Consider the following 16,116-nt stretch of genomic DNA (forward strand, 5'->3'; position numbering starts at 1 on the left):
TAGTACCGGGACATTGCATGTTTCTTCAGCTTCTCGGAAGGCATTGCAATCTCCAGCGTAACAAAACTCGACAAAAACCTCTAACTCTTTACGTTTAAGATCGGAGAGAGTTATTGTCTCGTGAACAGTCCAGTTCTTTATTTTGTCAGATTCAAACATGGTCGCAAACACCTTTGATCTTGCTGCCTATAATATCATCAAAAATTCGTTGGTCGTACGTTTAAATAAGAATGAAGATTTAAGATATTCACATACCAGAATAATTTTGTGGGCGGCGATGAGTTCGTCACCATCATTGTTGTGGCCGGGCTTGAGCCATACATCGACTCCCCATTGTTCTTTGAAAACTTTCACTAGTCCATGGACGAAAACTTCTAAGTTTGTTTGCGTTGTCATGTCCTTTGTTTTTGCAGACAAGCAATCAACAAAAACTCTCTATATACGTATATGAATAGAGTTTCATTTATCTACAAGGTTTTGGAAATAAGAATCCTAATTAATAGGAAAACTAGACAAGTTGAATAAACTGTTGTTATTGGTAGCAATAACTAATTGATAATCATCAGATAATTTATAACCGGTTATTCTCTTCTTTTTTTTTGTGAAAATTTGTATTTTGTAGACTCATCCATTGTTATCAATGATTAGAAAATATATTATTTAATCAATTTTTTCCAATTGGTCTATAAACAATCAACTTAGTATTAAATTATGCTATCTTAATTTTTGCTTTATTTTTTTTGATTGACTAGAAATATTTCGTGAATGTCTTTTATTTTATTGGTTGGAATGAAAATTCATTAATGCTATATGCCAAGAGTTTATATTTTGATTTTTGAAAATAACGATTTATTAATAATTATGTAGATTAAAAAAAATCTTAAGATAATGCAAATAAAATCGTCAGATGAATTCTCACATGTAAAATCATCTATTTAATATTTTACAATGTAAAATAAATTATGTTTTAAAATTTTAGAAAAAACTCCAGGTATAAATAATGGTGAACATGAGATTAGAACCAGACTGGTTCAACCAGTAAACATCTCCTAAGTTTTGCATTCATATTTCGAGCATTGAAAAAAAAATTAACAAAAAAAGTTTTTTGACTGAAACTTTCAAAGGTAGCAAACGACCCTCATTAAAGCTCTTGACGACTAAATTATACGTAGCAGACAAGTAAATTCTTATTCTTATCTTTTGGGGTATGTTCTATCCCCTCTTATTGCAAGAACCCTAATTAGCTCCACGGTTAAACTTGTGTTTCTCTTCACGAACCAATTAAACTCTCTGGTAAAAGCAATCTCCTTCATGTGACGTATGACATAACACCGAGCTTCATCGTGGAGGGTTTTCTCACGAGGATCGTCTTTCGAGATTTCCAAAATATCAAGAGCATTCCCAATGTTAAGTGAAGACATAAGTTGGTACCTACATAGATCTCGTAATAAGGGAATGCTGTACAAATTAGCTGCAAAGTATAACGACCTTGCATGCTTCTTCAACTTCTCGGAGTACTGTATGGAATTTCCAACGTACATGAACTCGATAAAAACCTCTAGCGCTTCATGGTTCATTCCGTAGAGAATGATCGTCTCAGTCTCTTTACCATCACCATCAAAAAGCTCTCTGAGTTCGTCTGATCTTGCTCCCTATGATATATCATTAAATCGGTTAGCCATAAAATTGGGCGACGTTTTTTTTGCATGCTACACTAATAATTGAAAGTTACATACCAAAATAACTTTATTGGCGGGGATAGGATCTTCGTGATCATCCTCGCCAGCGAAACACAGTACATCGGGGTGCCATTGTTCTTTAAAGATCTTCGCTAGACCATCATGGAAAAGATCCATGTTTCTTTGCTGATCGGCCATAGCTTTAGTTTCTTAAGAAAACAAGCAGACGATTGAGAGAGAATAAAACAAATAGGTTTAAATTTAGTTAGGCAATAGTATGATCAAAGAAAACTCGAGTAGATCACCATTATATAAATAGAGACAGTTTGCTAATCCTAAGTAGGAATGTTAATCCCTTACAAAACGAAATAGAATGGTCCAATTGGGTTCTCTTTTCTTTCTATAATGGACCAATTGAGGTTGGGTTCTCTTTACTTTCTCTAACGGGCCAATTGGGGGCCATAACCATTTTTCGTAATAGAACTTTTGAGAATTCTTGAAAAAATGTCTTTGAAAACGAGGACGTCCATGTTCCGTACCACAAACCCTAGAGCAGCTTCCTTCAGCGTCTTGCTCGAACCAAGATCCGAGACATCAAGAACACTAGTGGTTTCCAAGGAACTAAGCATATGTTTCTCGCCGAACTCTTACAAGTAATGAATCGTGTACCTATCAGCTGCAACAAACAAAGTATATACATGTTTCTCCAACTTGTCTGAAGCAATGTGCCGGTGTATAGAAACTCCACCCAAGAGAGCTTGAAGTTCCTCTGACTTTAGTTCTTGGAGCGTTATCGCGTATTCTGTGGCGGTTTTGTATTCGTCTGAATCTAGAATTTTCTTGAAGATCACTGATTATATAAACACAAAGGACAAAATATTATCATATAGAGTCGAATAAGTAAGTCTCGATTGAAAAATAACTTTGAACGGTTGCATTATTTTATGTTTTACATGTTACAAATTTCTTTTATTCTTCTTTTATAAATTAATTTTAAGAAAATCGATACAGTATATCGATTTTTAATTTAAAACAACCACATAAAACGAAGTAATTTATTTTTAGAAAAACTCTATAAATTATGGTTTCATGTGAATGGAACATAATGTAGAAAAGAACCACAAACCCCAAAAAGGAAAATATTCGCCATATTTATATATAAGAAAATAAAGTAGAGATCAGTAAATTTACCAACAAAAGCTGTATGTGCATGTATCGTCCGTCATCGCCGGGGTATAAAAAGTATATCAGCATGAAGCCTTTCTTTGAATCCCGAAACAAAGCTGCTGAAGAAAACTATTCTCTTCTTCTGCTCGTCTTCAATTTCTTTTATATTTTCCATCTACTTGATCACCTTCTCAAGTGGTTGCGACTGGAATATAATAAAAATTCATGTAATATAATTGACATATAAAAACTTTGACAGGCAGCTTACTGAAAACCTAAGTGAGCGTACATAATGAAGTACCTCACAAGAAAACAAAGGAGAAGAAAGAGCGGAGCCATTGTTGAAGGTGGACTTATCGGTCAATTTGCCATTATCTTCTTTCGAGCCATCAAGCTTCTTGAGCAGTGCGATAGTGGTTCGAGCACCTTCGTAGCATGATCCGCATATCGTGTTCCTCGGTGGTCGTAAAATAGATGGCATTGTTGTACAAATTGAACCATCCAATTTCTTGGTTTTCCAGTTTTATTTTGTTTTTGTCTATCTTGCAGATTTTTGGAGTAAACTTGAGGATATGAAGAAGCTCGACAAGGGAAGATGATGGACGAGCAGTTTCTTGCTTTCAACTCAAGTTGTTAATTTATTGTTCAAGAGTTGGTAACAGATGGTTACGTTCTTGAACATTTTTATATACAATTTTCGTTTATAATCAACTCCATGATTGTTTACGTAAACAGTTGTTGAGCATAATTTGACAAATAAACACGACAAAAAATGGAATGATTTTCTCAAAAAAGAAAAACGATGAAATGATTAATTCACGAAAGAATCTTTTAGGTGTGGGGGGGGGGGGGGGGGGGGGGGGGGGGGGGGGGGGGGGGGAGTCGAGTTGGACCTTCGAAACTTCATTGTATTTTATATAATGGATGATAAAAAAATTCGTCTATTTGTACGCTGGATATTCTTCGTATGTACATGACCGATGATGAGTTAATTAATGAAAAATTAATTAGAAAGGAAACAAGAATGTGGAGATTTGGGAGTTGGGAAAAAGAAAATGACTTCCAACCATTCAACAGAAAATATGTGTGGTGCAAGCACGTCGCCCCTTCCATAGATATATACGCCATTTATATATAGCTTCAAGATTAATTTACTTAGACCATGATTATCGCGAGTCTTTAATGGGATCCTTAACTAAAATTGATGATTTAATTAAATCAAAACAAAATTAAAAGTGTATAACCGATCCTTAGTTAATGGTTTTTGTAACCGATGATAGAAAAGTTTCTTATAACACGTGTCAGCAACATGTGTTTTTGTTTTTTTTTTTTTCTTTTTTTTTCTTTTCTTTTCTTCCTCTCCTCTTCTCTCATCTTCTCACCGTGGAAGGGAACCGGAGCATCCGTTCAATCGGCGTTTTCTCTCGTCTTCTCCTCTCCGTCGCGAAGCGTCTCCTTCCTTCAATCGCCGTCATGTCCGTCTTTCTCTTCTCTGGTCTTCTCCGTTGGTAAAGGAAGTGTCTCCTCCCTTCAATCGTCGCTCGTCCAATCGCTGCGACCCCATCTCCTCTCTCTTCTGACCGGTGAGATCCTTTTCAGATCCTTCTTGTAATGGAATTAAGTGTCTTGTAATGGAGTTAATGTATGTTTATGTGTCATGGACTGATAATCATGCTTCTGTAATGTCTTGTGCTTTTCTGTGTCACGGACTGATAAGTGGGAGCATTGAGAGATTCATCACAGAGTGGAGCAGTGGGAGCATCTCATGCTTGTTGTTTCACAGAGTGGAGCAGTGGTAAAAAGTCTACTTTTCTTGAAGTCTTGGGTTTTGTCGCTTGTTAGACTTAGTTTATGGTAAGTGAATATGTGTGTGTTGAATGCTTGAAGTACTTGATAGAGGTGGTTAATAAATGCAGCGCGGAGTTAGGTTGTGGTTAGTGATTAGCGTGTGATGAATGCTTGTTTAAGTTTAAGAAGAATCTCTGTTCTTGCTCTGTTTAAGTTTCTTGTGTGATGGTGTTGTTAAACGAGTGTGGCATGTTTCTTGTTCTCTTATGAAGTTACCGTATTTATGTTTATGTTTCATATATATACTCTTGTTTTCTACGCAGGTAACACGACACAAGACGAGGCAGATGTGAGCACACGAGTCACGGAGTTGGGAGTGGAAGAATCACAGACTTGGGAGTGGAACGATCACGTATTCATCTACACTCCTCCACAAGTAACCACAAACAAGTAATTTTTTTTTCTTTTTAAGAAACCCAAATTAAGAACCTACCATTGTAGCTTAAAAATTAGGTGATTTTTAACTAAGGTTTTTAGCTAAAATTTATTAGTTAAATAATCATTAAAGTGTACTTAAGAAACCTTATGGGTTTCTAGGGATAATGATGCTCTTACCCTTCTGGAAAAAATATTAGAGTGTGCTTTCTGAGTCTTATCAAGCACATAATCAGAAAAATTCATTAAATGAAATGAAGTACTACGAAAGAATTTGCAAAACAGAAAGAATGGATTGTTCTTCATATGATCGAATCCGTAGACTTATTTTCTCTGGTATAGATTTATAATACTATTCATACGAAATATAATATCAATGTGGCCCAGACCGGTGCTTCTTATTTTCAGCTCGTGGCCGCATAAATACTGATATGTAACTTTAAGGTCACGTCTAGGGGAAATTCCATAGTGTAATAGTTTTTGGTCATTGTGCAACACCAAAGGGAAAGGAAGCTCTATTTATTCTAAAAAATTGAAACATTTATAGGAAAATGTAGTTCAAATCCCACCTTAATATCATGTCCAATAAACGTTTCATCTTTAACATTTTTTTTCGTCAGCATAAACAGACTCGATTAACACTCGCTAACTAAGTGTCGACTTACACTATATGAGACGGCTGAATGCGAGCACCACGTGCAAGGCTATCTCCATTTGTGTTTTGAGTCGGGGTACATGTTTCATCTTAAACATTTATAGGCCGTAAATAAACTTTTGTTTTGGGGTCCCAAATTATTGAGGCCGGCTCATCTTGCGCATATTCAGACAGATGCCTGAGTGGATTAAGTTATTATTACGTCCATAGTATAAGATTTTCGTAAATATTTAATCAGTTAAACACTTAAAACATATAAAAAGAAAGTCGGAACAACATGTCAACATGGGTCCAACATCTTGTTATCAAAACTTGAAAATGTTAGGTACGTCGATAAAGCATAAATTTTTTAGTCTTACAACAACACACGATTCAAAGACAATAAGAAACAATTCAAATACAGATAAAAAGCCCCATTTTCATCTTTAGTACTTAAACTTCTGATGGCTTAGTCTCAGCTTCTGCGAGTTTTGGTTCAACATCAGCCTTTGCATCAACCTTAGCCTCAATCTTAGTCTCAGCCTCGGTTTTAGTCTCAGCCTCGGTTTTAGTCTCAGTCACGGCCTCAGCCTTAGGCTCGGCCTCAGCTTTAGGCTCAGCCTCAGCCTCCACATGCCAGTAAGAAGTCTTCTTGCCAGTCTTTGAAACTGTTTGAAAAACTGCTTCAGGCTCCACATTACCTTTCACTGTCACCTTTTGCTCCTTTATATCAATGTCAAATGACTCAACCCCTGAGATCATTTTTTATAAAACCTTTAGTCAGCAAATTACAAGCATAATAGTAAAATATTTAATAGAAAGTATTTAAAATCAGTACTTAAAATCATTAAAAATAATAGGTTATAAAAAATACCTTCCATTTTGCCCAAGACTCTATTGACGGCACCAACGCAGCCTTGGCATGACATACCTACTTTGAGGACCACAGTCTGCATTTATTAAACATTTTTAATCCTAAAAAGTTAGAACAAGATTATATATATCGAGGAATGTTGATCCGAAGAATCCGGCCCGAAATACATATACATAAATAGGTAATTTTATATCTAAATCAACAATGAAGAGCGGTAATGCTATACCAACAAATTAGTTACATATGCTACTCTAGAACAATATATCTTAATGAGCGTTTATCCTAAACAATTGGTAGCATCATTAGGAAACGAACACTAAAAGACGTGCTTGCTTGAAGATTAACTCATCTTTTTATAGCCAAAAAGAACCAGGAAGAACCAAAAAGAGAGAAAATAAAGAAAGATGATGGACAGAGAGAGAGATCAAAGTCACATAATTACCTGAGACATGGCTACAATATAAGATGAACCAAAATTGAGAAGCCTTTCAGATAGATGATCTGAGTTAGATAATGAGATCTTTGTAATTTGATGAATGGTGTGTTCTTGATTATTTATAGCAACGCAAAAAAGCAAAGATTCGTTAGAGGAGTTAGCGTAAAGGAAACGAGAACATTATTAGAATAAGTGCACTTACCATATTCCAAAGTTTTTAGGAAGGTTAGTTATACCGGATGTAGAAAAAGCTTACCAAACTCCTTTAAAATCCACTAACCGAAGGTTCAAAACTAGAAAAGTACAAAGGAACGAAGGACTATGAGGTCTTATCGCAGTACACATCTTTTGTTGTAGTACCAAATACTTACTTTATTACATTTTATATGGGGCCAGTCAAAAGTTTAATCTACTCTATTAAAATAGAGTCCTAAATTTATCTACCATTGAAGTTGTCATTTAAATTTTGGACTGTTTCAAGTTTGTTAGTGTGTTACATAATTTATGGACTATATCCTGTTAGTTACAATTAATTATACAATAAAATTAAAACAAGATAACTTAAATTAAACAAACAATCTATTATATTATAACAACCAAACTAATTATGTTCTATCTACTCTATTAAACTATACCGATTGTATATTTACAATTATATTAGCAATTCAATAACTCTCACTTGGACCTCTTTTACTATAGATTAAACTTTGCTCTAAGTTGATTTATAATTTTCTCTTATCAACATCATATAATTTTCTCTATACTGAACATGTATATGTTTGGTTCCTCTTTGCTTCTATAATAGATTAGATATGATAACTTTTTTTACACCTCATTTTGTATATATGTTACTTGGCTCTAAGTTGATTGATTTTGTATTAGGCTTAGAGATACATGCCATTATGAACACATGAATTAGAGACTTAGAGATACATGTCATTATATAAACTTCAATAATATAAATCAAAAGTGCCAAAATATGATATCTATTTATAAAAATCTAATTTTTTTAAAAAAATAGAGTATAAGTTAGGAATTACATGTATTATTTATTTAAAAAAATATTTGTAACTACTAATTTCGAAAATATAATCCTTATCTACAAGAAAATTACAAAGATATTATTCAGCAAATATTTCAAAAAATATAATCCTTATCTACAAGATTCTTAACAAGATATTATTCATACTAACTTGACTTGCACACCAAATAATCGATAACAACTTAATACAATTTATTTATTACGAGATTCTCTCATATTTGAAAGTTTATATTTTTAAAATAAATTAAACAATCACATTAACCATATAATAAAAAAATTAGATTTTTTTTTTATATGTTATATTTTGAATTTTTTAAAACGTCTATAAATTACTAAATCTCGGTCGATACAACAAAGATTTATTTAGAAACTATTGAAATCACCTAGCGAGAATATAGATTGCATAACAAATTTGCTTTCGTAACCTTTACCCCCTTTCTCTTCGTCACAATACCGAAAATGAATAATTTGAAAGTATCAATTAAAAATCTGAAATGGTAATGTTTTCTTTAGTTCAGTCCATTGTTTTCCTTAACTAGATGGGCCACGTACATAGAAGAATGTATTTTGGCCTAAAAATGATTCCATACCCAAAATCAATACGAATCATCATCAATTTCGTTTAAAATTTTGTTACAATAAAAAATATAGGTTTGGGCAAAAAATCTGAATCCAAAAAATCGTACCAAATATAATCCGAAAGGTAGTAATGAAATTTAATCAAAATTGGTTAGATATCCGAACGGGTTCAAAATTTTGGTATCTAGAGAACCATAATGGAATCGGATCCGAAACAAAATATTTTGGGTATCCGAATATATTCGAACCATATTTATATACTTAAATATATTAATTATTTTTAAATTTAATATTTAAAGAATATACAAAATATATAAGATATTTTTTGAGTTGTCCAAAGTACTTAAAAATATATATAAATAGTTAAAAGTACATGTTTAAAATAGTTAAAGGATACTCAAAATACCAAAATTACTTAAAATATCTATTTATTTCATATCCAAATATTTAAGGTAAACCAAATTATATTTTAAGTTTAAGTATTTTGGCATACATTATTCAAATTTATATGTTATATATTATTTTTATTTTTAGATTTTGAGATATTTAAGGTATATATGAATTTTATTTTGTTTTTAAAGTTAAAGTAGTTATCATAATACAAACTCAAACCAAACCCGCAAAGATTCGAATTAAATCGAACTCGCAAAGATCAGAACAAACCGAACCGAGCCAAATCGAACCGAACCAAATGGTACCCGAGTGTCCACTCCTAAGATTCAAATGTAAAAAAAAGTTATTCATAGCAAAGTATACTATTTATAATATTTAAATACAACATATTTTTAAAAAATCATTCCGCGCAGAGCGCGGGTTATCATCTAGTTGTTTGTTATTTTAGGGACATTTGCTAAAACCAACCCAAATATTCAAGTCAAATGTAAAAGTATACCCCACCTTCAGTCAAATGCAAAACCAACCTAAATGAGTAGTGAAAGTACTATTTAACCCTTATGACCAAACAAAAAACAGAAATGTATTTTACGTTTCTATCCTTTGGAAGTCTACACGTAATAAAAGAAGTCTACATATATATAGACTTCCTATGAAGTCTACTTTATATACTTGTTTTGTAGTCTACACTCTAATTTGATCTAATAATTTAATTTAAAAATGTATAAAAATAATTATTGTGATATTTTTAACTAATCATCAATATAATGGATAATATGAAGTAAATAAATTAAAATTTCATATAATCGAACAATTTTGAAGAATATATACTAATTTGGTTATCATGTGTTAGACTATGTTCATAGTTTACAAACAAAAGGTTCTAACATGTTATGTCTTTTAGTAGTTGATTTCAAAGGGTTAGATTTTAGATTTTTTTTTTTTTTTGTTTTATTAACTTAAATCTGCATATTAATGTTTAGTGGTTTATATTTTGTATAAATGTGACTTTTTGATTATCAAGCAAAACATTTAGGGTTTGAGATTTGTGGTTTAGGGTTTCGTAGACCTACAATAAAGTCTATTTATCTGAAGACGTCTTTTTCTGTCTATATTTTTCAATTTGTTTTACAAAAAATCATTATATTTAAAATAAGTTAAGTTCCTTACGAATAAAAAAGTGAAATCATATACTATAACTATTAAAAAATAAAAAAATAAATTTAATAAATCATATATTAAAATTATTAAAATAATAAAGAATAAACAACAATAATTAAATTATTATAGTAGACTTCCAAAAAGGTCTACTATGTTAAGGTAAGATCTACTCCAAAATTTTAATTTTAGTAGACTTCAAACGAAGTCTACAGTATCGTAAATTTTAACCTAGTTACATTTTTGTCTCCCTATATAAACAAAATTTATACAATCTCTCTCTAAAGTGGCTGCACAAGTTTTTAAAACTCTCTCCCTTCTCTCTAAAACTTTCTCTCTTCTCTCTAAAATTCTCTCAATTGTTTCTAAATCTCTCTCATTATCTTCTTTCTCTCTAAAATTTTCTCAAGTCTTTCTCACAATATTATCTTGTCATTTTAGATATTATGATTCATGGTTTTCATCTTCTCCTTTAAAAAATGTAAGTTTTAGATCTATAGATTTTAAATGTGTATTTTATGTTTATTTCTCACAATATTATCTTTTTTTGGTAGGTATTATCACTCATGGATTTCATCATCTCCTCTAAAAATGTAAGTTTTAGATTAATAGATTTTAAATATGTATTTACATGTTTATATTCAAATAAATTTATAGATCAAGCTCTCTACATTAATTTGCTACTAGTTTACCTTATAAATTCTATTATGTAAAGTATTTTCAGATTTAAAATTATTTTCACATTTCAAAATATATAATTTTTTCAGATCTGAAAATTATCAGACAGTGTAGACTTCTAAAGAAGTTTATTAAAGCTTGCAGACTTCATATGAAGTTTACTAAACCACAAAGTTTAAGCAGACTTCATTGGAAGTCTACAAAAATATGACTTTAATTTTTTTTCTATGTTTTTTAATAATTTTATCTTATTTTGCAGGTATTTTCTTCCATAGTTGTTCTCTTCTCCTCCTAGAAATGTAAGGTTTACATCTATAGATTTAAAATATGTGTTCTAGTATTTATATTCAAATAAAGTTACATATTAAAATTCATATTAATATGTCTTTAATTTATAACTATTTTGTCTATTAAATCATATTTTTAAAAGTTTTTTAGATTTAAACTTATTTCATATTTTTAATGTATTTATTTTTCAGATCTATTTTTTTTTATAGAGTAGACTTCATTTGAAATCTACTTAAAACTTACGGCTGGTAGACTTCAAATGAAGTCTACTACCCTTGACTTTTAAGCATATTTCATTAGAAGTTTACTCAAATATGATTTTAGTTTTTATCTTATTTTTCATAATTTTTATTTTATTTTGCAGGTATTCTCTTCCAATGTTTTCAAATCATCTTCCCAAAAATGTAAGCTTTCCATATATTCATTATAAGATATTTTGTGTTTATAATGAACTAAATTTATAGATTCATACATTATCTTTTTGCTTTGTTACAAGGATGACAAAAAACCATTTTTGAAATATTTTCCAGAACAAAGTATTTTCAAATTTTCTAAATGCACACTTTTAGATATGAAAATTTTCCATTAGTGTAGACTTCAACTAAAGTCTACTAAACAATAACTTTACGTAGACTTAATAAAAAGTCTACTAAAATATGATTTTATTTTTTATCTTATGTTTTTCTCATAACTCTATCTTATTTTGCAGGTACTTTTTCCAAGACTTTATTTGAAGCATCAAGATTATGAAAAATCAAACATACTCAAGAATACTTTTTAATATATTGCTCTGTAATAACTTTCATAATAAAATATTAATTTTTAAATAATTTTTTAATGCATAATCTATAAACATTGTATTCATTTTTAGTTGTTTTCACTTGTATGATATTATTAATTTTTTGTTAGATATCAATTTTTTCACAAGATCTAACCAACCAAACAAGTAAAACCACCATAAGCTAAAATAATAACTAACACACATGTGAGAAGAAGAAAATCTATACAAAATTTTCCCAAAAATTTTCAAGAATAACACTAATCAAAACAATTTGCAATAAGTATCAAGTGTATAATTATAACACATTAAATTGTGAAATTCATCCAAGACCATTAAAATTTTACTAACATACACTGTAAAATAATTAAATCATGAAAAAATATGATGAATAATACACAAATACACTTTTAATAGAATTTACGACGTAGACTTCAACTGCAGTCTACATTTGTAGATTTACAAAAACGTCTACACTTATTATCTAACATATAGTCAATCCAAAATTTTTTAGTGTATTTGGCGCAGGCTTGATACACAAAGGCGTACAAAGTGTGTCTTAGATAACTCGATCAAGTTCCGTACTTGTCGATTATTCGTGACAGGCATAAGAGAAGTATTTTCCTATTCGGAGTCATTTGTTTTAAATGATGTTTGGTAAGAAATAGGTTAGCACCATCTTCTCAATTTTGTTGTCCAGATCATAATTTTCTTGTGTCATTTCAAGAAGTTTACCATGTGTACAGCCATCATGCACAAGGAACATTCTTCAACCTTTCCGATTCTTCATCCTTTTCGAATATTTTGTCATCTAAAATGTCTTTGGCCCATGCTTCACACTCGCTCTAAGTTTCCAACCACATCCTTGAACACGACACTTAGCCACATACAGAGTTTTCGTTGTCTTATATGCTGAGAATGTAAATTTATATTCCACAGTCACCGACTTCAGCTTTGAAACAAGCTTAGCCTTACTAGCAAAACTATAAACGAAGACTTACAAATACGTCTACAATTATTAGCTAACAACATTGTCAAATCAAATGAATTATACCTTCATAATTATAAAAAAAAATCTTTTCAAAATCACTCAAACCCATTAGGATTAACTAACACACACTGTCAAACAAAAAATATAGAAAAAATTTAATGAATAATACACAAATTCACATTTTTATAGATTTTTCTATGCAAACTTAATATTCAGTCTCTGAAGATGTAGACGTTCTTTTCAGTTTACAGACGTAGACTGTCAAATAGGTCTACTCTTTGGGTTGGTTTTTGCAATTGACCATTTTACGGGTTGCTTTCTATAGTTGAATAAAAGTTGTGATTTTGTACATGTAGACTTTCTTTTCGGTCTACAATTTAAAAAGGTTACTTTTTGTAATTGACCAGAATTCATCCAAGGTTTGACTTTCAGAACTAGACTTCATATGCAGTCTACATGTTGGAATTTTTTTGAAAGAGGTTAGTTTTGCAATTGACCAAGTTTGACTTCAAATCAGTAGATTGAAATGAACGTCTACGGGTGTGTAGACTTCTTGTGAAGTCTACTCTCAAATCCGACGGGTTGGTTTTGCATTTGACCAAAATAAAAAAGTAGACTTTATACGCAGTTTACATTTTTTTTTAAGATAAGAAGACTGCATATGAAGTCTACAATTTAATAAATTTTTGATTGCTTTTTAAACTTTTTGGTCAAACACAAAACTAACCTATTCCACGAAGTCAAAGTTTTGGTCAAATGCAAAACTGACCTTTTATAGACTTCGGTGGCAGTCTACATTCTGTAGAGTTCCGTTGAAGTCTATTTTGAAAAGTCAAAAGTTCGGTCAAATGAAAAACTAACCTCTTTTAGGTAGACGTCTTAGTAAGTCTACCGAAAGTTTTATTTTTGTTGTCAAAGGTAAAGACGGAGACTACTGGGGAAGTCTGCGTTAGAAAAAAAATTTGTCTGGTCAATTGCAAAACTAACCCGTGCGTTGACAAATAGACTGCATCGTAAGTCTCCACGGAGGCGTAGACATACAAAACAATCTACCGTCGCGACACAGATTTGAAAAAAGAACGAAAACCATGTAAATAGTTACCTTTTTCATGTGTAAAGCTCGTTTCTAACCTTTTCAACCGTCCAAACTCCAAATATGAGCAAAAAGAAGCATCTTTAATGATTCACTAATGAAGAAACTCGAAAATATGAAGTTTGTGATTATGAAAATGATAGTTATGAGGAAATGAGAGGAAATGTAGAGGAAAGGAGAGGAAATGAAGTTTTTTGGGTTAGAATGAAAAAAAAAGTGGTTGAAAATTGAATTCTAGAGCTTTAGAGCTTAAAAATGGTGGTTCATGGTGGTTGGAAAAATTGATGATGATGGCATTTTTGTAAATAAGAAGAAATGGTTAGGGTGTATTTGGTTTTTTGTTAATTTCGAAATTAATAAAAAAATAAATAAAAATGGCAATTTTGTGAATAATTCAAAAACATAAGGATAGTATGGAAATTTTATTGATGAATAGTATGAACAAAAAAAAAGGGGTTGGTTTTGGATTTGACTTGAAAATATGGGTTGGTTTTGAAAAACACCCGTTATTTTATTAGATAAGTAATATACTTTTGGATTTTCAACGTTAAAACCCATCAACTAAATTTCTTTTGGGTAAAAACTCTCAAACTAAGTATTTAATAAAAAACACGCAAACTAACTTTATTTAATGAATTAAACCCTAACAAGTCATAATTAATATTACTATCGGTAAATCTTTAGTTTAGGAGTTTCCACATTAAATAAACATAATTAAGGGATTTTATATTAAAAATAAAAAAATAAAAATAAAAATAAAAATTTATAATATTATCTAAAAATAAATAACTTAAATTTTCAAAATTAGCATTTTTAAAAAAAACTTTAAATATATGAGTTTGATGTGTTTTTAACATCAACATTATATATGTATAAATTAAAATTTTAAAAACCCAAAAAATATAATAAAAATTATCTAAAGATTTATTATTACATTTTTATTAGATAAGATATAATTTTTCTTATATTTTCTTGTTTTACATTATTAATATTTTAGTAATTTTATTACATGTAAATCTTTAGACAATTTTTATTATATTTTCTGGGTTTTTACATTTTAATTCATTATATATAATGTTGATGTTAAAACACATCAAACTCATATATTTACAAAAAAAAGTTGCTAATTTTGAAAATTTAAGTTACTAAGTTTTAGATAATATTATAAAATTTTAAATTTTTTTAATTTATTTTCATTTTTAATGGTAAAACTCCTCAGTTATGTTTACTTAATGTAGAAACTCCTAAACTAAAGATTTACCGGTAGTAGTGGTAATTATGACCTGTTAGGATTTAATTCATTATATAAACTTAGTTTGAGAATTTTTTTCGTTAAATACTTAATTTGAGGGATTTTACGCAAAACAAACTTAGTTAAGGGGGTTTAACGTTAAAATCCTGTATTTTTTTTTGAAACTTACTTAGTAGTATACTTGCGATTTGACTCTCAATTTATTAAAATCATATGTTTAAACAAACGTTTATTCATTAAGCTTTCTAAAACTATATACAGTAGTTTAATATTATATGTGAGCAAGTCACGTAAAATGTATGTTGCTATAAGTTCTTATTAGAGATTGTGCGGATATTAGTTCTTACATTTTCATACATTGATATGTGTTTTTCATAAATATTTTAGAAGAATCATACTATAACTAACTGTATTCAATAGATCTGGACAAAATCAGGTAATATGGTTATTTTTTGTACAAATATCAAAACCCATTTCAAATACATTTGTTATTTATATATTTTTAAGTTTCTATACATCAAAACCAAATTCATCCAGACACAGAAAGACTCAACTCAAAATTTTCACATAAATTTATAATATTCAAGCGGGATCTAATTTAAAAAAAAAATGATACCCAAAAATAACAACCCGTACCAAAATGGATAGCCAATATTCATGCCTAACTGATTTTATAAACTAATAAAAAGACTATTTTTACGTGTTTTGGTTAAATTAAGTGAAATAGGAACAACTTTTTATTTAGTAAAATAATTATATGAAGTAAAAGTTAAGTGACCATAAATGTAATATATTTTAATTATTTTAATTTAAGTTATTATTTTATTTACAAAACATGTCTTTGAATTATG

General features: G+C 30.0%; 5 protein-coding genes across 5 annotated transcripts in view; 1 reads left to right on the plus strand and 4 right to left on the minus strand.

The window, feature by feature from the left end:
• Positions 1–396, minus strand: part of LOC106357451 (putative BTB/POZ domain-containing protein At2g40440) — a 2,226-nt gene extending 1,830 nt beyond the window's left edge. Inside the window, exons 1-2 of the mRNA XM_048735553.1 lie at positions 256–396; positions 7–186 (exon numbers count right to left, since the gene is read on the minus strand). Of these exons, the coding sequence (XP_048591510.1) occupies positions 7–186; positions 256–396 (321 nt within the window). The remainder of the gene's footprint in view (positions 1–6; positions 187–255) is intronic.
• On the minus strand, positions 56–3,571 carry LOC106355534 (putative BTB/POZ domain-containing protein At2g40440). Its single transcript, XM_048737032.1, has 4 exons — positions 3,148–3,571; positions 2,871–3,051; positions 1,737–2,529; positions 56–1,652 (listed from the first exon to the last, which is right to left on the minus strand). Exons 3-4 carry the CDS (start codon positions 1,875–1,877, stop codon positions 1,194–1,196), a joined length of 600 nt encoding a protein of 199 aa, XP_048592989.1. The 5' UTR covers positions 1,878–2,529; positions 2,871–3,051; positions 3,148–3,571; the 3' UTR covers positions 56–1,193.
• Positions 2,327–3,327, minus strand: LOC106412970 (BTB/POZ domain-containing protein At3g56230-like). The gene is made up of 2 exons (XM_048735554.1): positions 3,153–3,327; positions 2,327–2,529 (listed from the first exon to the last, which is right to left on the minus strand). The coding sequence occupies exons 1-2, from the start codon at positions 3,325–3,327 to the stop codon at positions 2,327–2,329; spliced, it is 378 nt and encodes a 125-aa protein (XP_048591511.1).
• A 435-nt stretch (positions 3,572–4,006) lies between the features above and the next one.
• LOC125576607 lies at positions 4,007–5,247 on the plus strand. Its single transcript, XM_048737033.1, has 3 exons — positions 4,007–4,429; positions 4,564–4,641; positions 4,958–5,247. The coding sequence occupies exons 1-3, from the start codon at positions 4,120–4,122 to the stop codon at positions 5,086–5,088; spliced, it is 519 nt and encodes a 172-aa protein (XP_048592990.1). The 5' UTR covers positions 4,007–4,119; the 3' UTR covers positions 5,089–5,247.
• Positions 5,248–6,036: 789 nt separating this feature from the next.
• LOC106352912 (copper transport protein CCH) lies at positions 6,037–7,193 on the minus strand. The gene is made up of 3 exons (XM_013792567.3): positions 7,020–7,193; positions 6,578–6,653; positions 6,037–6,455 (listed from the first exon to the last, which is right to left on the minus strand). Exons 1-3 carry the CDS (start codon positions 7,026–7,028, stop codon positions 6,157–6,159), a joined length of 384 nt encoding a protein of 127 aa, XP_013648021.2. The 5' UTR covers positions 7,029–7,193; the 3' UTR covers positions 6,037–6,156.
• Between the last annotated feature and the right edge of the window lie 8,923 nt (positions 7,194–16,116).

This window comes from Brassica napus, chromosome A7 (genome assembly GCF_020379485.1).
Source record: "Brassica napus cultivar Da-Ae chromosome A7, Da-Ae, whole genome shotgun sequence".
Classification (NCBI taxonomy): domain Eukaryota; kingdom Viridiplantae; phylum Streptophyta; class Magnoliopsida; order Brassicales; family Brassicaceae; genus Brassica; species Brassica napus.